The 26,334-nt window shown below is 58.2% G+C and overlaps 1 protein-coding gene across 1 annotated transcript; it reads right to left on the reverse strand.

The window, feature by feature from the left end:
• Positions 1-7,528: 7,528 nt before the first annotated feature.
• Positions 7,529-25,713, reverse strand: LOC140192672 (gamma-aminobutyric acid receptor-associated protein-like). Its single transcript, XM_072250191.1, has 4 exons — positions 25,483-25,713; positions 14,191-14,269; positions 13,809-13,928; positions 7,529-7,613 (listed from the first exon to the last, which is right to left on the reverse strand). Exons 1-4 carry the CDS (start codon positions 25,570-25,572, stop codon positions 7,549-7,551), a joined length of 354 nt encoding a protein of 117 aa, XP_072106292.1. The 5' UTR covers positions 25,573-25,713; the 3' UTR covers positions 7,529-7,548.
• Positions 25,714-26,334: the final 621 nt, after the last annotated feature.

The following is a 26,334-nucleotide window of genomic DNA, read 5'->3' on the forward strand; positions in this document are numbered from 1 at the left end:
CCTTCCTGCATTATTCCCAGAAATACCTTGCCATTGTGTTCCACTGTCATCCCTGCTAGGCTAGTCTGTTCCATTGCAACTTTGGCCAGCTCCTCCCTCATAGCACCATAGTTCCCTTTGTTCAATTGTAATACTGACACTTCCGAGTTTCCTTCTCCCTCTCAAATTGTAGATTGAAACTTATCATATTATGGTCACTACCTCCTAATGGCTCCTTTACCTCGATGTCCCTGCCTCGGACCACTTCCTCTGGCAGCTCCTTCCACAGGCGGACCACCCTCTGGGTGAAAAAGTTGCCTCTCAACTCAATACTCAGTACCCTGAATAACGAAAGCTGGCGTGTCTCTCCTCTCCTGTCCCCACTTCCAATCTCCCCTTCCTGGGGCTTCTTGATACCGAATTGAGTGGAAAAGCAAATTGCGCAGAGGGTATGGAGAGCCTGCAGAGGGATATAGACAGGTTAAGTGAGTGGGCAAGGGTCTGGCAGATGGAGAACAACATTGGTAAATGCGAGTTCACCCGCTTTGGATGGGAAAAATGGAAGAGCCGATTATTACTTTAAACTGCAAAAGATTGCAGCGTGCTGCTGTGCAGAGGGACTTGGGAGTGCTTGTGCACAAATCGCAAAAGGTCGCTTTGCGGGTGCAGCAGGCTATCAAGGATCAAACGGGACTTTGCCCTTCACTGCGAGAAGGATTGAATTTAAGAGCGGGGAGGTTAGACTACAACTATGCAGGGTCCTGGTGAGGCCACACCTGGAGGACCGCGTGCAGTTCTGGTCTCCCGACTTGAGGAAGATGTTTTGGCTTTGGAGGAGGTTCACCAGGTTAATTCCAGAGATGAGGGGGGTGGTCAGACTATGAGGAGAGATCGAGTCGCCTGGGACTGTACTCTCTGGAATTCAGATGGACAAGAGGAGATCTTGTAGATTCACGTAAAATTACGAAAGGGACGGATAAGATAGAGGCAGGAAAGCTGTTTCCACTGGTGGGTGAGACTAGAACTTGGGGAGATAATAGTCACAGTCATGCTTTATTGATCCTGGGGGGGGGAAATTAGTTAATTTCTTCAGCCAGACGCAGCCTGAAGATTCGGGGGAGTCGATTTAGGACGGAGATGAGGAGGAGCTGCTTTTCCAGAGAGTGGTGAATCTGTGGAATTCTTTGCCCCATGAAGCAGGGGAGGCCGCCTCAGTAAATATATTCAAGACAAGGTCGGATGGATTTTTGCAGAGGAGGGGAATTGAGGGTTGTTGGGGAAAAGGCAGGGAGGTGGAGATGAGTCCGTGGTCAGATCAGCCGTGATCTTATTGAACGGCGGGGCAGGCTCGACAGGCCAGATGGCCGAATCCTGCTCCTGTTTCTACAGTCTTCTCCCCTCACCATCCCTCTTCTCTTCCCCTCAATCTCTCTCTCTCTCTCCTCTCCCCTCTGCCTCTCACCACCCTTCCCCTCCTCTCAACGGTTCTTGCCCGCACCTCCCTCTACGGCGCACTCTCGTCCCTCCGCCTCCCTCTAACCTCCTCCTGTCACCGCCCGATCCCCCGACCTCTCTCCCTCGCTCTCTCCGGTTCCCTCCCCGCCGCCCCCACCCCGTCTCTCTCTCTCTCTCTCTCTCTCCCTCCACCTCATAACTTTCCCGTCCTCCCCCTCTCTACCTTCTCAGCCTGAATGTTATCATGTTTTATATATATATATATATATCTCCCCCCGCCCCCCCCATCCGTGCAGCACATTCAGAGGCGGGGCGGACAAGTGTTGGAGGTCCCGACAATATGCCTCTTCTGGGTACCAGAGAAGAGAAATATTAGAGCGAGAGAGAGAGATAGAAACATAGAAACATAGAAAATAGGTGCAGGAGTAGGCCATTCGGCCCTTCGAGCCTGCACCGCCATTCAGTATGATCATGGCTGATCATCCAACTCAGAACCCTGTACCTGCCTTCTCTCCATACCCTCTGATCCCTTTAGCCACAAGGGCCATATCTAACTCCCTCTTAAATATAGCCAATGAACTGTCCTCAACTGTTTCCTCTGACAGAGAATTCCACAGATTCACCACCCTCTGTCTGAAGAAGTTTTTCCTCATCTCGGTCCTAAAAGGCTTCCCCTCTATCCTCAAACTGTGACCCCTCGTTCTGGACTTCCCCAACATCGGGAACAATCTTCCTGCATCTAGCCTGTCCAATCCCTTTAGGATTTTATACGTTTCAATAAGATCCCCCCTCAATCTTCTAAATTCCAACGAGTATAAGCCTAGCCGATCCAGTCTTTCTTCATATGAAAGTCCTGCCATCCAGGAATCAATCTGGTGAACCTTCTTTGTACTCCCTCTATGGCAAGGATGTCTTTCCTCAGATTAGAGGGACCAAAACTGCACACAATACTCCAGGTGTGGTCTCGCCAAGGCTTTGTACAACTGCAGTAGTACCTCCCTGCCCTGTATTCGAATCCTCTCGCTATAAATGCCAGCATACCATTCGCCTTTTTTCACCGCCTGATATTAGAAGAGACGGAGTATGCGAGGAGGGGCCACGCCCCGCTGGAAAAGACACCTTTGTTCGCAGGTAAATCTAGACGCCGCTCTCAAAGTTCAACATTTGCATCTTCCGCCTTGCGGAGGCTGGGCGGGTTTCAAATTACCGTCTCCCGTGGGCAGGAGTGTGTGTGATCTGCTTCCCTCCCCACACCCTCCCTCTCTCTCACACACACACACGCACACACCCTCTCTCGCACACACACTGAATGTCACGATCGATCAGGTTTAAATATCACCTGCAGACGGAGTGAAATTTCTTGTCTTGCCTCCCCAGTGAGTCGCAAAACATGGAATTGACTGCAGAACATAGTACAGCACCGTACAGGCCTTTCAGCCCACATTTCCACGCACCAACCACTCTCTGAGTAAAAAACCTTCCTCTAATATCCCCCTTGACCTTCCCACCCCTTACCTTAAAGCCATGTCCTCTTGTATTGAGCAGTGGTGCCCTGGGGAAGAGGCGCTGGCTATCCACTCTATCTATTCCTCTTATTATCTTGTACACCTCTATCATGTCTCCTCTCATCCTCCTTCTCTCCAAAGAGTAAAGCCCTAGCTCCCTTAATCTCTGATCATAATGCATACTTTCTAAACCTGGCAGCATCCTGGTAAATCTCCTCTGGACCCTTTCCAATGCTTCCACATCCTTCCTATAGTGAGGTGACCAGAACTGGACACAGTACTCCAAGTGTGGCCGAACCAGAGTTTTATAGAGCTGCATCATTACATCGCGACTCTTAAACTCTGTCCCTCGACTTATGAAAGCTAACACCCCATAAGCTTTCTTAACTACCCTATCCACCCTGTGAGGCAACTTTCAGGGATCTGTGGACATGTACCCCCAGATCCTCTGCTCCTCCACACTACCAAGTATCCTGCCATTTACTGTGGACTACGTATCACAGACAGCCCCTATTCTGCCTTACGTCTTAATAAGTACACTCTGTATATAAAATCTGCAAAAGGAGACTTCGGGTCCGAGTCCATAGGACACTCAAAGCTGCTGTGCAGGTTGACTCTGTGGTTAAGAAGGCAGACAGTGCATTGGCCTTCATCAATCGTGGGATTGAGTTTAGGAGCCGAGAGGTAATGTTGCAGCTATAAAAGGACCCTGGTCAGACCCCACTTGGAGTACTGTGCTCAGTTCTGGTCGCCCTCACTACAGAAAGGATGAGGAAACCATAGAAAGGGTGCAGAGGAGATTCACAAGGATATTGCCTGGATTGGGGAGCATGCCTTATGAGAACAGGTTGAGTGAACTCGGCCTTTTCTCCTTGGAGCGACGGAGGGTGAGAGATGACCCGATAGAGGTGTATAAGATGATGAGAGGCATTGATCGTGTGGATAGTCAGAGGCTTTTTCCCAGGGCTGAAATGGCTAGCACGAGAAGACACAGTTTTAATGTTCTGGGGAGTAGGTACAGAGGAGATGTCAGGGGTAAGTTTTTTTACGCAGAGAGTGGTGAGTGTGTGGAATGGGCTGCCGGCGACGGTGGTGGAGGTGGATACGATGGGGTCTTTTAAGAGACTCCTGGACAGGCACATGGAGCTCAGAAAAATAGAGGGCTACAGGTAACCCCAGGTAATTTCTCAGGTCAGGACAAGTCCGGCACAGCTTTGTGGGCCGAAGGGCCTGTATTGTGCTGTAGGTTCTACGTGGGTCGCTATCGAGAGTCTGAGAAACCCGACGTTCGGGCCCTCAGGAGGAGATCTGCAGATGCTGGAAATTCAAGCGACTGGGAGACCGTTTCGCTGAACCCCTACGCTCTGTCTGCCAGGGAAAGCAGGACCTCCCGGTGGCCACTCATTTTAATTCCACATCCCATTCCCATTCTGACATGTCTATCCACGGCCTCCTCTACTGTCAAGATGAAGCCACACTCAGGTTGGAGAACAACACCTTATATTCCGTCTGGGTGGCCTCCAACCTGATGGCATGAACATCGACTTCTCTAACTTCTGCTAAGGCCCCACCTCCCCCTCGTACCCCACCTGTTACTTATTTCTATTCACACATTCTTTCTCTCACTCTCCTTTTTCTCCCTCTGTCCCTCTGACTATACCCCCTTGCCCATCCTCTGGGTTTTTCCCCTCCCCTCTCCCCGTTTTCCTTCTCCCTGGGCCTCCTGTCTCATGATCCTCTCATATCCCTTTTGCCAATCACCTGTCCAACTCTTGGCTCCGTCCCTCCCCCTCCTGTCTTCTCCTATCATTTTGGATCTCCCCCTCCCCCTCCCACTTTCAAATCTCTTACTCACTCTTCCTTCAGTTAGTCCTGACGAAGGGTCTCGGCCCGAAACGTCAACTGCACCTCTTCCCAGAGATGCTGCCTGGCTGCAGGAACTGCTGGCTGGACGTCCGATGATGCCCAGCTGCCCTCGGGGGGCTCCGCTGTCTGGCTTGACTACCGTAGTCCACACCCCCCCCGTCTCTCCCGAGGCTGCCCGCAAGGCAGTGGGGCTGCTTCCCCAGAGCTGGAGACCTGGTACTCGCTCGCCGACAGGCCCTCAGACCAACTTGCGACATTTTTTACCCCGACCACCCCTGAAAGGGTGTTCCACACGCCGGCCACGCTCTGTGTTTAAAAAAACTACCTCTGGCATTCCGCCCCCATCGCTTCCCTCTAATCACCTTAAGAGTTGCGTCCCCCTCTTATCAGCCATTTCCGCCCTGGGAGAAAGTCTCTGGCAGTCCGCTCGATCCCCTGCCTCTTATCATCTCGTACATCTCTATCAGGTCACCTCTCATCCTGCTCCGCTCTAAAGAGAAAAGCCCGAGCTCGATCAACCTCTCCTCATAAAACATGCTCTCTAATCCAGGCAGCATCCTGGTGAATCTCCTCTGCACGCTCTCTAATCCAGGCAGCGTCCTGGTGAATCTCCTCTGCACCCTCTCTAATCCAGGCAGCATCCTGGTGAAACTCCTCTGCACCCTCTCTAATCCAGACAGCATCCTGGTGAAACTCTTTTGCACCATCTTCTAATCCAGACAGCATCCTGGTGAATCTCCTCTGCACCCTCTCTAATCCAGGCAGCATCTTGGTCAACCTCCTCTGCACCCTCTCTAATCCAGACAGCGTCCCTGGCGAATCTCCTCTACACCCTCTCTAATCCAGGCAGCGTCCTGGTGAAACTCCTCTGCACCCTCTCTAATCCAGGCAGCATCCTGCAAATCTCCTCTGCACCCTCTCTAATCCAGGCAGCATCCTGGCGAATCTCCTCTGCAACCTCTCTAATCCAGACAGCATCCTGGTGAAACTCCTCTGCACCCTCTCTAATCCAGGCAGCATCCTGGTGAATCTCCTCTGCACCCTCTCTAATCCAGACAGCGTCACTGGCGAATCTCCTCTGCACCCTCTCTGACCCAGGCGGCATCCTGGTGAATCTCCTCTAAAGCTCCCACATCCTTCCTAGAATGAGGCGACCAGAACCAAACACAATACCCCAAGTGTGGGTCTAACCAGGGTTTTACAGAGCTGCCACATTCCCTCGCGGCTCTTGAAGTCAATCCCCCTCTCGTACACCTCCACCTCGTCGCGTCTCACCCTCCTGCGCTCCAAAGCGAGAAGTCAGTCACCGAACTCCCCAAGAACCCTCTCGAGATCCGCCAGTTCTTTCCGAAAGAGAATAGTCAGTGGAACATTTAACACTCCAATTTTATTGAAGGTATTTGCAAACATAAATTAACCCAGTATATACACAGACAAATGCAACAACCACCCCAGACGGACGTAGCAGACACCCAGACGTGTGAGGGAGCTTTGTCCCCTCAACGAGGGCAGTGAGGGAGATGGAGGGGGGAGTAGTTGGGGAAGAGGGAGAGGGGGGGAGGAGGAAGAGAAGAGAAGGAGGAGGGGAGGGGGGAAGCTATAGAGAGAGGTGTGGGGAAGAGACAAGGGAAGTAGGGAGACATGGGGTGATGGAGGTGGGAGGGAGACAGGGACGGGCAGGGGACAGGGAGATAGAGAGGGGACCCACAGAGACAGAGGGGGAGGGATGGGAAGAGGGAGGGAGGGGTGGCAGAGGGAGAGAGGGGGTTGGGGAAGAGGAAGAATGAAAGGGGGGCAGAAAGAGAGAAGGGGGTGCAGATGAGAGGTACAGCTGAGAGAGAGGGAGAGACTGATAGAGAGGAGAGGAAGGTAGAGATAAGGCAGAGAGGGAGATACAGAGAATGCAGAGAGAGATTTGTTGACAAGAGATAGTGAGGGGCAAGGGAATATAAGATAGAGAGGGGTGGGAGAGGTGTGGTGAGACAGGGAGGGATGCAGGATGGGGTGGGAGAGGGGGAGAGAGGAGAGGGGGAAGAGAGGGGGAAAGAGAGGGGAAAGAGGGGAAGAGAGAGGGGAGGGAGAGAGAGAGGGGGAGAGAGGGAGGGAGAGGGAGGGGGGGAGAGAGGGGGGGAGAGAGAGGGGGGGAGAGAGAGGGGGGGAGAGAGAGGGGGGGAGAGAGGGGGGGAGAGAGGGGGGGAGAGAGGGGGGGGAGAGAGAGAGGGGGGGAGAGAGAGGGGGGGAGAGAGAGGGGGGGAGAGAGAGGGGGTAGAGAGAGGGGGTAGATAGGAGGGGAAGAGAGGGAGCAGATAGAGGGGGAAGAGAGTGGGTAGAGAGGAGAGGGGGAAAGAGGGACACAGAGGGGACAAAGGGACAAGGAGATGGAGAAAGCCCCAATCTCCATGAAGGGGAACATCAATATTCCAGGTCCAACCACTCCCTCCATCGCTGACATCTTCCCCCCCTTCCCCAACTCCCGCTCCCCCTCACGGACCCCTACGTCACTCCCCACACGGACCAGGAGGAACCCAGACACGCACCCTCCCTCCCTCCCTCGTCACTCTCCCCGCCCCCGACCACCCCCACCTCTGCACGGACGGAAGATCACAAACGCCCCGACCCCCACCCTCGTCACCCCAGACCTCTCCGCGCTGAGAGGCAGACGCACGCTTCCCCGTCCCCCATGGGCAGAGGGACAGCCTCTTCCCCCACCCTCCCGCCCCCCCCGCTGTTGTCCCGCTGTAGTTCAGTTGCCGTAGACACTCTCGCAGCTGTAAAGCAGGTACATGAACAAATCTTGCTCGTGATGTTCTGTGGGGAGCGGAGGAGAGAGAGCAGAGGAGAGGAGTGATGTGAATATCCCTTCCCTCCCCTGCCCCCACATCCCCTCTTCCACCCTCCCTCTCCCGACCTTCTCACCCTCAATAAACTGGACTGGTCTAAGAACACTGAGGCTGTCTACAAGAAGGGTCAGAGCCGTCTCTATTTCCTGAGGAGACTGAGGTCCTTTAACATCTGCCGGACGATGCTGAGGATGTTCTACAAGTCTGTGGTGGCCAGTGCGATCATGTTTGCTGTTGTGTGCTGGGGCAGCAGGCTGAGGGTAGCAGACACCAACAGAATCAACAAACTCATTTGTAAGGCCAGTGATGTTGTGGGGATGGAACTGGACTCTCTGACGGTGGTGTCTGAAAAGAGGAAGCTGTCCAAGTTGCATGCCATCTTGGACAATGTCTCCCATCCACGACATAATGTACTGGGTGGGCACAGGAGTACATTCAGCCAGAGACTCATTCCACCGAGATGCAGCACAGAGCGTCATAGGAAGTCATTCCTGCCTGTGGCCATCAAACTTTACAACTCCTCCATTGGAGGGTCCAGACACCCCGAGCCAATAGGCTGGTCCTGGACTTATTTCCTGGCATAATTTACTTATTACTATTTAATTATTTATGGTGCAACTGTAACGAAAACCGATTTCTCCTGGGATCAATAAAGTATGACTATGACTAAATCTAGTCAGCTCCATCTTGGGCACTAGCCTACAAAGTACCCAGGACATCTTCAGGGAGCGGTGTCTCAGAAAGGCAGCGTCCATTATTAAGGACCTCCAGCACCCAGGACATGCCCTTTTCTCACTGTTACCATCAGGGAGGAGGTACAGAAGCCTGAAGGCACACAGTCAGCGATTCAGGAACAGCTTCTTCCCCTCTGCCGTCCGATTCCTAAATGGACATTGAAGGTTTGGACACTACCTCACTTTTTTTAATATGTATTACCTCTGCTTTTTGCACGATTTTTAATCTATTCAATATACGTATGCAGTCAATTGATTTATTTATTTATTTTTACTTTTTTTTCCTCCTGTAATATGTTTTGCATTGAACTGCCGTTCCTAAGGTAACAAATTTCACGACACATGCCAGTGATAATGCACCAGATTCCCATTCAAAAGAACGTAAGAAATTGGAGCAGGAGTCGGCCAGCCTGGATGGTTTGCTGCCTTCCGGGTGCCAGGGTCCGGGATGTCTCTGACCGGGTGCACGACATCCTGGTCGGGGTGCCAGGGTCCGGGATGTCTCTGACCGGAGTGCACGACATCCTGGTCGGGTGCCAGGGTCCGGGATGTCTCTGACCAGGCGCACGACATCCTGGCCGGGTGCCAGGGTCCGGGATGTCTCTGACCGGGGTGCATGACATCCTGGTACGAGAGGGAAAGCAACCAGAAGTCGTGATACATGTTGGGACCAACGACATAGGCAGGAAGAGGGATGAGGTCCTGAAGTGTGAGTTTCGGGAACTAGGCAGAAGGCGGAAGAACATGACCTCAAGGGTGGCGTTCTCAGGATTGCTGCCAGTGCTAAGTGACGGTGATGGTAAGAATTGAAGGAGATGGCAGTTGAATGTGTGGTTGAGGATTTGGTGCAGGGAGCAGGGTTTTAGATTTTTAGATCATTGGGATCACTTCTGGGGAAGGTGGGACCTGTACAGATTGGATGGGTTGCACCTGAACTCGAGGGGGAGCAGTATCCGTTTCTCTCTTCTCCCTTTACACTAATGACTGCACCTCACAGGATCCATCCGTTAAACTCCTGAAGACTGCAGACGACACCCAACTGTCATTGGCCTTATCCGAGACGGTGATGAGTCTGCATACAGACGGGTGGTGGAACGGCTGGCCCTCTGGTGTGGTCAGAACGATCTGGAGCTAAATACGCTCAAGACTGTGGAGATGACAGTGGACTTCAGGAAGAGCCCCCTAATACTCCCCCCACTCACTCTTCTCAACAGTATTGTGTCTGCTGTGGAGACCTTCAGATCAAAAGGACAGTAAGGGATAAAATTGGTCCTCTTGAAGATCAGAGTGGTCGGCTGTGTATGGAACCAAAAGAAATGGGGGAGATCTTAAATGGGTTTTTTGCATCTGTATTTACTAAGGAAACTGGCAAGGAGTCAATGGAAATAAGGCAAACAAGTAGTGAGGTCACGGAACAAATACAGATTGAAGAGGAGGAGGTTCTTGCTATCTTGAGGCACAGAGTAGATAAATTCCCAGGACCTGACAGGGTTTTCATTCGGACCTTGAAGGAGACTAGTATTGAAATTGCGGGGGCCCTGGCAGATATCCTTAAAATGTCGGTGTCTACGGGTGAGGTGCCAGAGGATTGGAGAGTGGCTCATGTTGTTCCGTTGTTTAAAAAAGGCTCTAGAAGTAATCCGGGGAATTATAGGCCGGTAAGTTTGACGTCAGTAGTAGGTAAGTTATTGGAGGGAGTACTGATAGACAGGGACTTATTAGGGAGAGTCAACATGGCTTTGTGCGTGGTAGGTCATGTTTGACCAATCTCTTGGAGTTTTTCGAGGAGGTTACCAGGAAAGTGGATGAAGGGAAGGCAGTGGATATTGTCTGCATGGACTTCAGTAAGGCCTTTGACAAGGTCCCGCATGGGAGGTTAGTTAGGAAGATTCAGTCGCTAGGTATGAACAAGCGAGCAAGTGCAGCAGGCAGTGAAGAAGGCTAATGGAAGAGAAAGAGCAAGGAAATCCTTTTGCATTTGTACAGGGCCCTGGTGAGACCACAGCTGGAGTATTGGGTGCAGTTTTGGTCTCCAGGGTTAAGGAAGGACATCCTGGCTGTGTGGAGGAGGTGCAGCGTAGGTTCACTAGGTTAATTCCTGGGATGTCCGGACTGTCTTACGCAGAAAGGTTAGAGAGACTGGGCTTGTACATGCTGGAATTAAGGAGATTGAGGGGGGATCTGATTGAGACATATAAGATTATTAAGGGATTGGACAAGATAGGGGCAGGAAATGTGTTCCAGATGCTGGGAGAGTCCAGTACCAGAGGGCATGGTTTAAGAATAAGGGATAGGTCATTTAGGACAGAGTTAAGAAGGAACTTCCTCTCCCAGAGAGTTGTGGAGGTGTGGAACGCGCCGCCTCAGAAGGCAGTGGAGGCCAATTCTCTGGATGCTTTCAAGAAGGAGCTAGATAGGTATCTTATGGATAGGGGAATCAAGGGTTATGGGGACAAGGCAGGAACCAGGTATTGATAGTAGATGATCAGCCATGATCTCAGAATGGCGGTGCAGGCTCGAAGGGCCGAACGGTCTACTTCTGCACCTATTGTCTATTGTTTCTGGGTGTCACAATCTCCCAGGACCTGAAGTGGACACCCAGCGTGGACACTCCTATCAAAAAAGCTCAGCAGAGGTTGTATTTCCTACGTCAACTCAGGAAGTACAACCTGCCTCAGGAGCTGCTGATTCAATTCTATTCAGGAATAATCCAGCCTGTTCTCTGTTCGTCCATCACCGCCTGGTTTGGATCAGCTGCCAAACAAGACAAGAATAGACTCCAAAGAACCGTCAGGGCTGCGGAAAGGATTACTGGTGTGAAGCTGCCCTCGATCCAGGACTTATATACATCTAGAGTCAGGAAGCGGGCAAGCAGCATTATTGTAGACCCATCACACCCTGGACATCACCTGTTCCAACTCCTTCCTTCTGGTGGGCACTTTAGACCACTGTATGCCAGGACAAATAGGTACAAGAACAGTTTCTTTCCGTCTGCCATCAGTCTTATGAACACTTGAATTTTAGTCTATTACAAACCAAGTCCACCTGTACATACACCGGTACACCTCACTGTATATAGTTCACGATTATTTCCACTATTGTTATGTTTGCTTTTTGATTCTGTACAGCGAGAGCTCAGGGAAACCGGCATCAAATTCCCCTGTATGTGTCCACGTACTTGGCGATAATAAAGGATTCTGATTCGGATTCAGATATCCTTGCAGGAAGGTTTACTAGCATGGTACAGGAGGGTTTAAACTAATTTGCAAGGGGGGATGGGACCCAGAGCGATAGAGCAGTGAAGGAGGTGCATAGACTAAAGCCAGATCTAACATATAGGGAGGCTTTGATGAAAGAGAAGCACCTCCCGTCCACTCACACAGAGATCTCAACCTCTCGTGATTTTTATTAACGACCTGGATGTTGGGGTAGAAGGGTGGGTTGGCAAGTTTGCAGACGACGCAAAGGTTGGTGGTGCTGTAGATAGTGTAGAGGATTGTCAAAGATTGCAGAGAGACATTGATAGGATGCAGAAGTGGGCTGAGAAGTGGCAGATGGAGTTCAACCCAGAGAAGTGTGAGGTGGTACACTTTGGAAGGACAAACTCCAAGGCAGAGTACAAAGTAAATGGCAGGATACTTGGTAGTGTGGAGGAGCAGAGGGATCTGGGGTTACATGTCCACAGATCCCTGAAAGTTGCCTCACAGGTGGATAGGGTAGTTAAGAAAGCTTATGGGGTGTTAGCTTTCATAAGTCGAGGGACAGAGTTTAAGAGTCGCGATGTAATGATGCAGCTCCATAAAACTCTGGTTAGGCCACACTTGGAGTACTGTGTCCAGTTCTGGTCACCTCACTATAGGAAGGATGTGGAAGCATTGGAAAGGGTCCAGAGGAGATTTACCAGAATGCTGCCTGGTTTAGAGAGTATGCATTATGATCAGAGATTAAGGGAGCTAGGGCTTTACTCTTTGGAGAGAAGGAGGATGAGAGGAGACATGATAGAGGTGTACAAGATAATAAGAGGAATAGATAGAGTGGATAGCCAGTGCCTCTTCCCCAGGGCACCGCTGCTCAATACAAGAGGACATGGCTTTAAGGTAAGAGGTGGGAAGTTCAAGGGGGATATTAGAGGAAGGTTTTTTACTCAGAGAGTGGTTGGTGCGTGGAATACACTGCCTGAGTCAGTGGTGGAGGCAGATACACTAGTGAAGTTTAAGAGACTACTAGACAGGTATATGGAGGAATTTAAGTTGGGGGCTAAGATTGGAGGCAGGGTTTGAGGGTCGGCACAATATTGTGGGCTGAAGGGCCTGTACTGAGCTGTACTATTCTATGTTCTATGTTCTAAATTAACTGGCCGTCGTTAACTGTCCTGTGATGAGGCCGGGGTTATATCAGGGTCTCGCCTCGATCAGCTGGAGGGGCCAATTCTGACCCGTATCTCAATAATTTTTTTTTAAATTTCGCCCATCTTCAACCCTCCTTCCGCCAATTCCCTCTGAGCTCTCCCCCTCATTCTCCCCCTCCCTCTTGCCACCTGCCCCCTCCCCTCTATCCTCCCTCATTATTCTCTGCTCCCTCCCCCAATCCCTCTCCCTTGTTTCTACTATCTCCTCTCCCTCCTCAATCCATTCCCCCCCACCCCTCTCCGAGGGAGGGGAGGGCAGAGAGACGAGGGCGGGTCAGAGAGCGCGGAGTGAGGGAAGAGACTCACATTACACTGCACGCTGTCGGAGCAGAGCTGCCAGGACGATCAAGGACATGGCCCCACCCAGCCGACACACTTCTCGTCCCTCTTCCCTCCGGGAGAAGGCTCAGGAGCTTGAAGACTCGTACGGCCTAATTTGGGAACAGCTTCTCTCCAACTGTGATAAGACTGCTGAACGGATCCTGACACGGATCCGGGCCGTAGCCTCCAAATATCCAGACCTGCCTCTCGGTTTTTTTTCTGCACTACCTTACTTCCCATTTTCCTATTTTCTATTTATGATTTATAATTTCAATTATGAATATTTACTAATTTTAACTGTTTTAAATAGTTAATATTTGTAATCCAGGGAGTGTGAAGCGCAGGATGAAATATCGCTGTGATGATTGTACGTTCTAGTAACAATTGTTTGGCGACAATAAAGTATAAAGATTGCAGACGGGGAGAGACAAAGGAGGATCTGGGGAAGGGGCAGAGAGAAGGTGGGTGTTGAGGGTGATAGAGAGGGGCAGGGTCCACCCATCCCTCCCAAGCTTTCCCCTCTTCTGACCCCGTCTGCTCAACCCTTCCCCCTTTACCCCAAATGCAAGGAAATTCTCTCTCGCTCTCTCTCAAACCCTCCCCACAGCCCAGGCATCCCACCTCTACCCCATTCCCTCCCCCTTCGATTTTCAGGACGTCCCCCCCTCTCCCTGCGTCCCCTCCCCACCCAACCCCCTCACCTTGTAAACCTCCCCCATGGTGGCACTGGAGGGAGGAAGCACGTTATTGACGAAGAAGAACAGGGCTTCCTCGGGACGTAGCTGGATGCGTTTGCGGATTAGGAAACAGAATTGTCCCACTGCGGGAGAGACGGACGGGACAAAGGTCAAAAACACACCAGGAGCACCGTGCAGAGATCCCGTCTCCGTATCCCCTCCGGGTCAGAACCACACACACTGGGAGCACCGTGCACAGTTCCCGTCTCCATATCCCCCTGGGTCAGACCGACACACCGGGAGCACCGTGCACAGTTCCCGTCTCTGATTCCCTGCATCTCTCTATCACCCAAATCCTTCTCTCCCTCGTCCATCCTCTCTGACCCTCCGCTGCCTTCAACATACCTGTGATATCAGAGGGCACCAGATACTTTTTCTTGTCCAGAGAGCGCAGACGGGTCCTCGGACACTTCTCCACGATGACCTGGTGGGGCAGAGAGCGCGAAGGCGTCACTCGAGAGGGGGAGGGCTGTGCCGAGAGGCGAGGATGTGAATTACAGCGAGGGGACAGAGATGAGAAGGGATGGGGTAGAGCAGGTACCTGTCACCGTGCCTGGGGGCTGCAGTTCTCGGTGTGTATCGGAGTGTGTCACTGAGAGTGTCAGGCATTGCATTGGCACTCACGTCTGTGAGTGGGGGTGTCTCCGTGTCTGTCTGATCTGTGTGCACGTGTGTATTTGGGAGCGAGACGGAGTGTGTTTCTGAGACTCTGCACGCGTGCCTGTATGGGTACAGTCTTACAGTATGTGTCTGTGCCCCACTCTGTGTCAACAACTGCGTGTATATGAGACGTATATCTGTGTGTGTGTGTGTGCTTGTATCTGTGAGTCTGCGTCTGTGAGTGTGTTTGTGTTTATGTGTGTCTGAGTATGTTTGTGTGTCTGTGTGTGTTTCTGTGTCTGTCTGTGTTTCTGTGTTTGTATCTGTGAGTCTGCGTCTGAGTGTGTTTGTATTTATGTGTGTGTTTCTGTGTTGTGTCTGTGTGTTGGTGTCCGTGAGTCTGCGTCTGTGTTTCTGTGTGCGTGTCTGTGTCTGCCTGTGCGTGTTTCTGTGTCTGCGTTTGTCTGTGAGTGTGTGTTTCTGTGTCTGTGTGTGTCTGTGAGTGTGTGTTTCTGTGTCTGTGAGTGTGTGTTTCTGTGTCTGTCTGTGTGTGTTTGTTTGTGTTTACAGGGTTAGGAATATCTCCATGTGCCGCAATCAATTGGGGCGGTGAAGCACAGGGAGGGTTAAGGGAGGGGGAGGAGGGGTATGGGGAGGGTTGAGGGAGGGGGTATCGGGGTACAGGGAGGGTTGGGGGGGAGGAGGGGTACAGGGAGGGTTGAGGGAGGGGGTATCGGGGTACAGGGAGGGTTGAGAGAGGGGGCGGAGGGGATAGGAGGGGTACAGGGAGGGTTGAGGGAGGGGATAGGAGGGGTACAGGGAGGGTTGTGGGTGGGGGCGGAGGGGTACAGAGAGGGTTGAGGGAGGAGGCGAAGGGGTACAGGGGGGTTGAGGGAGGGGGCGGAGGGGTACAGAGGGGGTTGAGGGAAGGGTTATCGGGGTACAGGGGGTTTGAGGGTGGGGGTATCGGGGTACAGAGAGGGTTGAGGGTGGGGGTATCGGGGTACAGAGAGGGTTGAGGGTGGGGGTATCGGGGTACAGACAGGGTTGAGGGAGGGGGCGGAGGGGTACAGAGGGGGTTGAGGGAGGGGGTATCGGGGTACAGGGAGGGGCCGGAGGGATACAGAGAGGGTTGAGGGAGGGGGCGGAGGGATACAGGGAGGGGATAGGAGGGGTACAGGGGGGTTGAGGGAGGGGGCGGAGGGGTAAAGTGTGGGGGCGGAGAGGTACAGAGGGGGTTGAGGGAGGGGGGGCGGAGGGATACAGAGAGGGTTGTGGGAGGGGGCGGAGGGGTACAGAGGGGGTTGAGGGAGGGGGCGGAGGTGTACAGAGGGGGTTGAGGGAGGGGGCGGAGGGATACAGAGAGGGTTGAGGGAGGGGGCGGAGGGATACAGAGAGGGTTGAGGGAGGGGGCGGAGGGATACAGAGGGGGTTGAGGGAGGGGGTATCGGGGTACAGGGAGGGAGGGGGTATCGGGGTACAGGGAGGGGGCGGAGGGATACAGAGAGGGTTGAGGGAGGGGGCGGAGGGATACAGAGGGGGTTGAGGGAGGGGGTATCGGGGTACAGGGAGGGAGGGGGTATCGGGGTACAGGGAGGGGGCGGAGGGATACAGAGGGGGTTGAGGGAGGGGGCGGAGGGATACAGGCGGGGTTGAGGGAGGGGGTATCGGGGTACAGGGAGGGAGGGGGAATCGGGGTACAGGGAGGGAGGGGTTATCGGGGTACAGGGAGGGGGCGGAGGGATACAGAGGGGGTTGAGGGAGGGGGTATCGGGGTACAGGGAGGGAGGGGGTATCGGGGTACAGGGAGGGGGCGGAGGGATACAGGGGGGGTTGAGGGAGGGGTCGGAGGGATACAGGGGGGGTTGAGGGAGGGGGCGGAGGGGTACAGAGAGGGTTGAGGGAGGGGGCGGAGGGATACAGGCGGGTTGAGGGAGGGGGCGGAGGGGTACAGGCGGGTTGAGGGAGGGGGCGGAGGGGTACAGAGAGGGTTGAGGGAGGGGGCGGAGGGGTACAGAGGGGGTTGAGGAAGGGGGCGGAGGGGTACAGAGAGGGTTGAGGGAGGGGGCGGAGGGATACAGGGGGGTTGAGGGAGGGGGCGGAGGGATACAGGCGGGTTGAGGGAGGGGGCGGAGGGGTACAGAGGGGGTTGAGGGAGGGGGCGGAGGGGTACAGAGAGGGTTGAGGGAGGGGGCGGAGGGATACAGACGGGGTTGAGGGAGGGGGCGGAGGTGTACAGAGGGGGTTGAGGGAGGGGGCGGAGGGGTACAGAGGGGGTTGAGGGAGGGGGCGGAGGATACAGAGAGGGTTGAGGGAGGGGGCGGAGGGATACAGGCAGGTTGAGGGAGGGGGCGGAGGGGTACAGAGGGGGTTGAGGGAAGGGGCGGAGGGATACAGACGGGGTTGAGGGAGGGGGCGGAGGGATACAGAGGGGGTTGAGGGAGGGGGTATCGGGGTACAGGGAGGGGGCGGAGGGATACAGAGGGGGTTGAGGGAGGGGGCGCAGGGGTACAGACGGGGTTGAGGGAGGGGTTATCGGGGTACAGGGAGGGAGGGGGTATCGGGGTACAGGGAGGGGGCGGAGGGATACAGACAGGGTTGAGGGAGGGGGTATCGGGGTACAGGGAGGGGGCGGAGGGATACAAACGGGGTTGAGGGAGGGGGCGGAGGGGTACAGAGGGGGTTGAGGGAGGGGGTATCGGGGTACAGGGAGGGAGGGGGTATCGGGGTACAGGGAGGGGGCGGAGGGATACAGAGGGGGTTGAGGGAGGGGGCGGAGGGATACAGAGAGGGTTGGAGGGGGCGGAGGGGTACAGAGGGGGTTGAGGGAGGGGGCGGAGGGGTACAGACGGGGTTGAGGGAGGGGGTATCGGGGTACAGGGAGGGAGGGGGTATCGGGGTACAGGGAGGGGGCGGAGGGATACAGAGGGGGTTGAGGGAGGGGGCGGAGGGATACAGAGAGGGTTGGAGGGGGCGGAGGGGTACAGAGGGGGTTGAGGGAGGGGGCGGAGGGGTACAGAGGGGGTTGAGGGAGGGGGCGGAGGGGTACAGACGGGGTTGAGGGAGGGGGTATCGGGGTACAGGGAGGGAGGGGGTATCGGGGTACAGGGAGGGGGCGGAGGGATACAGAGGGGGTTGAGGGAGGGGGCGGAGGGATACAGAGGGGGTTGAGGAGGGGGTATCGGGGTATAGGGAGGGTTGAGGGAGGGGGCGGAGGGGTACAGAGGGGGTTGAGGAGGGGGTATCGGGGTATAGGGAGGGGGCGGAGGGATACAGGGGGGTTGAGGGAGGGGGCGGAGGGATACAGAGGGGGTTGAGGGAGGGGGCGGAGGGATACAGAGGGGGTTGAGGGAGGGGTCGGAGGGGTACAGGGGGGGTTGAGGGAGGGGGCGGAGGGGTACAGAGGGGGTTGAGGAGGGGGTATCGGGGTATAGGGAGGGGGCGGAGGGATACAGGGGGGTTGAGGGAGGGGGCGGAGGGATACAGAGGGGGTTGAGGGAGGGGGCGGAGGGATACAGAGGGGGTTGAGGGAGGGGGCGGAGGGGTACAGAGGGGGTTGAGGGAGGGGGCGGAGGGATACAGGCGGGTTGAGGGAGGGGGCGGAGGGGTACAGAGGGAGGGGGTATCGGGGTACAGGGAGGGGGCGGAGGGGGTTGAGGGAGGGGGCGGAGGGATACAGACAGGGTTGAGGGAGGGGGTATCGGGGTACAGGGAGGGAGGGGGTATCGGGGTACAGGGAGGGAGGGGGTATCGGGGTACAGGGAGGGGGCGGAGGGATACAGAGGGGGTTGAGGGAGGGGGCGGAGGGATACAGAGGGGGTTGAGGGAGGGGGCGGAGGGATACAGGCGGGTTGAGGGAGGGGGCGGAGGGATACAGGCGGGTTGAGGGAGGGGGCGGAGGGGTACAGAGGGGGTTGAGGGAGGGGGTATCGGGGTACAGGGAGGGAGGGGGTATCGGGGTACAGGGAGGGGGCGGAGGGATACAGAGGGGGTTGAGGGAGGGGGTATCGGGGTACAGGGAGGGGGCGGAGGGATACAGAGGGGGTTGAGGGAGGGGGCGGAGGGATACAGAGAGGGTTGGAGGGGGCGGAGGGGTACAGAGGGGGTTGAGGGAGGGGGCGGAGGGGTACAGGCGGGTTGAGGGAGGGGGCGGAGGGGTACAGAGAGGGTTGAGGGAGGGGGCGGAGGGATACAAACGGGGTTGAGGGAGGGGGCGGAGGGATACAGAGAGGGTTGAGGGAGGGGGCGGAGGGGTACAGAGGGGGTTGAGGGAGGGGGCGGAGGGATACAAACGGGGTTGAGGGAGGGGGCGGAGGGATACAGAGAGGGTTGAGGGAGGGGGCGGAGGGGTACAGAGGGGGTTGAGGGAGGGGGCGGAGGGATACAGAGAGGGTTGAGGGAGGGGGCGGAGGGATACAGGCGGGTTGAGGGAGGGGGCGGAGGGATACAGAGGGGGTTGAGGGAGGGGGCGGAGGGGTACAGAGGGGGTTGAGGGAGGGGGCGGAGGGATACAGAGAGGGTTGAGGGAGGGGGCGGAGGGATACAGAGGGGGTTGAGGGAGGGGGCGGAGGGGTACAGAGGGGGTTGAGGGAGGGGGCGGAGGGGTACAGAGGGGGTTGAGGGAGGGGGCGGAGGGATACAGAGGGGGTTGAGGGAGGGGGCGGAGGGGTACAGAGGGGGTTGAGGGAGGGGGCGGAGGGATACAGAGGGGGTTGAGGGAGGGAGCGGAGGGGTACAGAGGGGGTTGAGGGAGGGGGCGGAGGGATACAGAGGGGGTTGAGGGAGGGGGCGGAGGGATACAGGGGGGGTTGAGGGAGGGGGCGGAGGGGTACAGGGGGGGTTGAGGGAGGGGCGGAGGGGTACAGAGGGGGTTGAGGGAGGGGGCGGAGGGATACAGGCGGGTTGAGGGAGGGGGCGGAGGGGTACAGGGGGGGTTGAGGGAGGGAGCGGAGGGGTACAGGGGGGGTTGAGGGAGGGGCGGAGGGGTACAGAGGGGGTTGAGGGAGGGGGTATCGGGGTACAGGGAGGGAGGGGGTATCGGGGTACAGGGAGGGGGCGGAGGGATACAGAGGGGGTTGAGGGAGGGGGTATCGGGGTACAGGGAGGGAGGGGTTATCCGGGTACAGGGAGGGGGCGGAGGGATACAGAGGGGGTTGAGGGAGGGGGCGGAGGGGTACAGACGGGGTTGAGGGAGGGGGTATCGGGGTACAGGGAGGGGGTATCGGGGTACAGGGGGGGTTGAGGGAGGGGGCGGAGGGGTACAGACGGGGTTGAGGGAGGGGGTATCGGGGTACAGGGAGGGAGGGGGTATCGGGGTACAGGGAGGGGGCGGAGGGATACAGGGGGGTTGAGGGAGGGGGCGGAGGGATACAGAGGGGGTTGAGGGAGGGGGCGGAGGGATACAGAGGGGGTTGAGGGAGGGGGTATCGGGGTACAGGGAGGGAGGGGTTATCGGGGTACAGGGAGGGAGGGGTTATCGGGGTACAGGGAGGGGGCGGAGGGATACAGACGGGGTTGAGGGAGGGGGCGGAGGGATACAGGGGGGTTGAGGGAGGGGGCGGAGGGATACAGAGGGGGTTGAGGGAGGGGGCGGAGGGATACAGAGGGGGTTGAGGGAGGGGGCGGAGGGATACAGAGGGGGTTGAGGGAGGGGGCGGAGGGATACAGACGGGGTTGAGGGAGGGGGCGGAGGGATACAGGGGGGGTTGAGGGAGGGGGCGGAGGGGTAAAGGGAGGGGGCGGAGGGATACAGAGGGGGTTGAGGGAGGGGGCGGAGGGATACAGACGGGGTTGAGGGAGGGGGCGGAGGGATACAGAGGGGGTTGAGGGAGGGGGCGGAGGGGTACAGAGGGGGTTGAGGGAGGGGGCGGAGGGATACAGAGGGGGTTGAGGGAGGGGGCGGAGGGGTAAAGGGAGGGGGCGGAGGGATACAGAGGGGGTTGAGGGAGGGTGCGGAGGGGTACAGACGGGGTTGAGGGAGGGGGTATCGGGGTACAGGGAGGGAGGGGTTATCGGGGTACAGGGAGGGGGCGGAGGGATACAGACGGGGTTGAGGGAGGGGGCGGAGGGATACAGAGGGGGTTGAGGGAGGGGGCGGAGGGGTACAGAGGGGGTTGAGGGAGGGGGCGGAGGGATACAGAGGGGGTTGAGGGAGGGGGCGGAGGGGTAAAGGGAGGGGGCGGAGGGATACAGAGGGGGTTGAGGGAGGGGGCGGAGGGGTACAGACGGGGTTGAGGGAGGGGGTATCGGGGTACAGGGAGGGAGGGGTTATCGGGGTACAGGGAGGGGGCGGAGGGATACAGACGGGGTTGAGGGAGGGGGCGGAGGGATACAGACGGGGTTGAGGGAGGGGGTATCGGGGTACAGGGAGGGAGGGGGTATCGGGGTACAGGGAGGGGGCGGAGGGATACAGGGGGGGTTGAGGGAGGGGGCGGAGGAATACAGACGGGGTTGAGGGAGGGGGTATCGGGGTACAGGGAGGGGGCGGAGGGATACAGAGGGGGTTGAGGGAGGGGGTATCGGGGTACAGGGAGGGAGGGGTTATCCGGGTACAGGGAGGGGGCGGAGGGATACAGAGGGGGTTGAGGGAGGGGGCGGAGGGATACAGACGGGGTTGAGGGAGGGGGTATCGGGGTACAGGGAGGGAGGGGGTATCGGGGTACAGGGAGGGGGCGGAGGGATACAGAGGGGGTTGAGGGAGGGGGTATCGGGGTACAGGGAGGGGGCGGAGGGATACAGAGGGGGTTGAGGGAGGGGGCGGAGGGATACAGAGAGGGTTGGAGGGGGCGGAGGGGTACAGAGGGGGTTGAGGGAGGGGGCGGAGGGGTACAGGCGGGTTGAGGGAGGGGGCGGAGGGGTACAGAGAGGGTTGAGGGAGGGGGCGGAGGGATACAAACGGGGTTGAGGGAGGGGGCGGAGGGATACAGAGAGGGTTGAGGGAGGGGGCGGAGGGGTACAGAGGGGGTTGAGGGAGGGGGCGGAGGGATACAAACGGGGTTGAGGGAGGGGGCGGAGGGATACAGAGAGGGTTGAGGGAGGGGGCGGAGGGGTACAGAGGGGGTTGAGGGAGGGGGCGGAGGGATACAAACGGGGTTGAGGGAGGGGGCGGAGGGATACAGAGAGGGTTGAGGGAGGGGGCGGAGGGATACAGAGGGGGTTGAGGGAGGGGGCGGAGGGGTACAGAGGGGGTTGAGGGAGGGGGCGGAGGGATACAGAGAGGGTTGAGGGAGGGGGCGGAGGGATACAGAGGGGGTTGAGGGAGGGGGCGGAGGGGTACAGAGGGGGTTGAGGGAGGGGGCGGAGGGATACAGAGAGGGTTGAGGGAGGGGGCGGAGGGATACAGAGGGGGTTGAGGGAGGGGGCGGAGGGATACAGGCGGGTTGAGGGAGGGGGCGGAGGGGTACAGGGGGGGTTGAGGGAGGGGGCGGAGGGGTACAGGGGGGGTTGAGGGAGGGGCGGAGGGGTACAGAGGGGGTTGAGGGAGGGGGCGGAGGGATACAGGCGGGTTGAGGGAGGGGGCGGAGGGGTACAGGGGGGGTTGAGGGAGGGAGCGGAGGGGTACAGGGGGGGTTGAGGGAGGGGCGGAGGGGTACAGAGGGGGTTGAGGGAGGGGGTATCGGGGTACAGGGAGGGAGGGGGTATCGGGGTACAGGGAGGGGGCGGAGGGATACAGAGGGGGTTGAGGGAGGGGGTATCGGGGTACAGGGAGGGAGGGGTTATCCGGGTACAGGGAGGGGGCGGAGGGATACAGAGGGGGTTGAGGGAGGGGGCGGAGGGGTACAGACGGGGTTGAGGGAGGGGGTATCGGGGTACAGGGAGGGGGTATCGGGGTACAGGGGGGGTTGAGGGAGGGGGCGGAGGGGTACAGACGGGGTTGAGGGAGGGGGTATCGGGGTACAGGGAGGGAGGGGGTATCGGGGTACAGGGAGGGGGCGGAGGGATACAGAGAGGGTTGAGGGAGGGGGCGGAGGGATACAGAGGGGGTTGAGGGAGGGGGTATCGGGGTACAGGGAGGGAGGGGGTATCGGGGTACAGGGAGGGGGCGGAGGGATACAGGGGGGTTGAGGGAGGGGGCGGAGGGATACAGAGGGGGTTGAGGGAGGGGGCGGAGGGATACAGAGAGGGTTGGAGGGGGCGGAGGGGTACAGAGGGGGTTGAGGGAGGGGGCGGAGGGGTACAGGCGGGTTGAGGGAGGGGGCGGAGGGGTACAGAGAGGGTTGAGGGAGGGGGCGGAGGGATACAAACGGGGTTGAGGGAGGGGGCGGAGGGATACAGAGAGGGTTGAGGGAGGGGGCGGAGGGGTACAGAGGGGGTTGAGGGAGGGGGCGGAGGGATACAAACGGGGTTGAGGGAGGGGGCGGAGGGATACAGAGAGGGTTGAGGGAGGGGGCGGAGGGGTACAGAGGGGGTTGAGGGAGGGGGCGGAGGGATACAAACGGGGTTGAGGGAGGGGGCGGAGGGATACAGAGAGGGTTGAGGGAGGGGGCGGAGGGATACAGAGGGGGTTGAGGGAGGGGGCGGAGGGGTACAGAGGGGGTTGAGGGAGGGGGCGGAGGGATACAGAGAGGGTTGAGGGAGGGGGCGGAGGGATACAGAGGGGGTTGAGGGAGGGGGCGGAGGGGTACAGAGGGGGTTGAGGGAGGGGGCGGAGGGATACAGAGAAGGTTGAGGGAGGGGGCGGAGGGATACAGAGGGGGTTGAGGGAGGGGGCGGTGGGATACAGGCGGGTTGAGGGAGGGGGCGGAGGGGTACAGGGGGGGTTGAGGGAGGGGGCGGAGGGGTACAGGGGGGGTTGAGGGAGGGGCGGAGGGGTACAGAGGGGGTTGAGGGAGGGGGCGGAGGGATACAGGCGGGTTGAGGGAGGGGGCGGAGGGGTACAGGGGGGGTTGAGGGAGGGAGCGGAGGGGTACAGGGGGGGTTGAGGGAGGGGCGGAGGGGTACAGAGGGGGTTGAGGGAGGGGGTATCGGGGTACAGGGAGGGAGGGGGTATCGGGGTACAGGGAGGGGGCGGAGGGATACAGAGGGGGTTGAGGGAGGGGGTATCGGGGTACAGGGAGGGAGGGGTTATCCGGGTACAGGGAGGGGGCGGAGGGATACAGAGGGGGTTGAGGGAGGGGGCGGAGGGGTACAGACGGGGTTGAGGGAGGGGGTATCGGGGTACAGGGAGGGGGTATCGGGGTACAGGGGGGGTTGAGGGAGGGGGCGGAGGGGTACAGACGGGGTTGAGGGAGGGGGTATCGGGGTACAGGGAGGGAGGGGGTATCGGGGTACAGGGAGGGGGCGGAGGGATACAGAGAGGGTTGAGGGAGGGGGCGGAGGGATACAGAGGGGGTTGAGGGAGGGGGTATCGGGGTACAGGGAGGGAGGGGGTATCGGGGTACAGGGAGGGGGCGGAGGGATACAGGGGGGTTGAGGGAGGGGGCGGAGGGATACAGAGGGGGTTGAGGGAGGGGGCGGAGGGATACAGAGGGGGTTGAGGGAGGGGGTATCGGGGTACAGGGAGGGAGGGGTTATCGGGGTACAGGGAGGGAGGGGTTATCGGGGTACAGGGAAGGGGCGGAGGGATACAGACGGGGTTGAGGGAGGGGGCGGAGGGATACAGGGGGGTTGAGGGAGGGGGCGGAGGGATACAGAGGGGGTTGAGGGAGGGGGCAGAGGGATACAGAGGGGGTTGAGGGAGGGGGCGGAGGGATACAGAGGGGGTTGAGGGAGGGGGCGGAGGGATACAGACGGGGTTGAGGGAGGGGGCGGAGGGATACAGGGGGGGTTGAGGGAGGGGGCGGAGGGGTAAAGGGAGGGGGCGGAGGGATACAGAGGGGGTTGAGGGAGGGGGCGGAGGGATACAGACGGGGTTGAGGGAGGGGGCGGAGGGATACAGAGGGGGTTGAGGGAGGGGGCGGAGGGGTACAGAGGGGGTTGAGGGAGGGGGCGGAGGGATACAGAGGGGGTTGAGGGAGGGGGCGGAGGGGTAAAGGGAGGGGGCGGAGGGATACAGAGGGGGTTGAGGGAGGGTGCGGAGGGGTACAGACGGGGTTGAGGGAGGGGGTATCGGGGTACAGGGAGGGAGGGGTTATCGGGGTACAGGGAGGGGGCGGAGGGATACAGACGGGGTTGAGGGAGGGGGCGGAGGGATACAGAGGGGGTTGAGGGAGGGGGCGGAGGGGTACAGAGGGGGTTGAGGGAGGGGGCGGAGGGATACAGAGGGGGTTGAGGGAGGGGGCGGAGGGGTAAAGGGAGGGGGCGGAGGGATACAGAGGGGGTTGAGGGAGGGGGCGGAGGGGTACAGACGGGGTTGAGGGAGGGGGTATCGGGGTACAGGGAGGGGGCGGAGGGATACAGACGGGGTTGAGGGAGGGGGCGGAGGGATACAGACGGGGTTGAGGGAGGGGGTATCGGGGTACAGGGAGGGAGGGGGTATCGGGGTACAGGGAGGGGGCGGAGGGATACAGGGGGGGTTGAGGGAGGGGGCGGAGGAATACAGACGGGGTTGAGGGAGGGGGTATCGGGGTACAGGGAGGGGGCGGAGGGATACAGAGGGGGTTGAGGGAGGGGGTATCGGGGAACAGGGAGGGAGGGGTTATCCGGGTACAGGGAGGGGGCGGAGGGATACAGAGGGGGTTGAGGGAGGGGGCGGAGGGATACAGACGGGGTTGAGGGAGGGGGTATCGGGGTACAGGGAGGGAGGGGGTATCGGGGTACAGGTGGCGAGTTCAAATCCAAGTTCAAGGCCGGGCAGCGCTCAATCTGAGGGCAGGAGGCCGATTCTGATTGACAGCAGGGAAAACCCAATGACAACCTGGTGTCAAATACGCCCCTATCCCAACCAGCGATTGGCCGGGACCCACAGATTGACAGATCATGCAGCCAGTGAACCGGCGGACTGAGTTTGATTGACAACCTCCCGTCCACTCGCACAGAGAAGGGGGCGGACACTGACGGGACAGGTGGGGATCGCGACACGTCACACCAATCACCAGGCAACAGGTTCTGAACGACAGACGGTCCGGCCAATCAGACGCGACGACGTGTAACGCGCACCGGGACTTTGTCAGGGTACTTGGCACGAATTTTCTCGCCCTCTGCCCGCCGCAGCTCAAACGGCTGTTCGTTCTGGTACTGGAACCGCATGGTCGATGCTGTGCACTCGCCGGTTATGGGCCTCTCCGCCGTGTCTGCCAGTTAAGGTGAAACAAAACAACTCAACGCCGCCTTCGCAGTTAACAAAATGGCGTCTCCTCTTTCACCCACACTCTGCAGGGGTTCCGCCCTTCTACTCATGACTGACAGCCACCTGCACCAATCACATGAGGGCAGACGCCGCCCTCCGCCAATCATGGACGTGGTACCGCCGCGGTTTTCCACCCTCAAATCGGGAGATGGGATAGACTTTTGTCCAGTCCAATCACCGGACGGCTCCTGGTTCGGCTCCACCAATAAGAACCGTCAGCGGGTGAGCATTTGTTTATTATTGTGGCCCACGTGGCGAGGCTATCGATTGACAGCCGTATTGATGGACACCTTGTCCGACCAATCAGCGTCCGGCGCAGGAAGGGCGGGAGCACGCGTCAGGGTGAGTCGGTAGGATCGCGTCAGAGTGAGTCAGCGATTATGCGGGGCGGGAGCAGACCATGATTGACGGCACTACTGACCATTGAAGAGGACGATCTGTTTAAAAAAAACCAGAGGCGGGACTTAATATGATTGATCCCGGAGTGGACCAATAGACATAGAGCTGACGGATTGCTGGCCAATAGACTTAAAGGTTTATTATGAAGGCCACCTCCCAATAATTTATTGAATATATTTCCTTACCATACAATCAAAAACCATAAAATCATGAATAAGCCCCACAAATATGGAAACCATGGGGTTATTTCAGGCAATTAAAGT

The sequence above is a fragment of the Mobula birostris genome, unplaced genomic scaffold, assembly GCF_030028105.1.
Source record: "Mobula birostris isolate sMobBir1 unplaced genomic scaffold, sMobBir1.hap1 scaffold_2084, whole genome shotgun sequence".
NCBI classification, from domain to species: domain Eukaryota; kingdom Metazoa; phylum Chordata; class Chondrichthyes; order Myliobatiformes; family Myliobatidae; genus Mobula; species Mobula birostris.

Coding starts and splice junctions, on each gene's coding strand:
- LOC140192672 (XM_072250191.1), bottom strand. CDS start 25,572: ATGCGGTTCCAGTACCAGAACGAACAGCCGTTTGAGCTGCGGCGGGCA. Junction 14,270..25,482: donor AGTACCCTGACAAAGTCCCG/GTGCGCGTTACA, acceptor CTGCCCCACCAG/GTCATCGTGGAGAAGTGTCC. Junction 7,614..13,808: donor CATGGGGGAGGTTTACAAGG/TGAGGGGGTTGG, acceptor CGCTCCCCACAG/AACATCACGAGCAAGATTTG.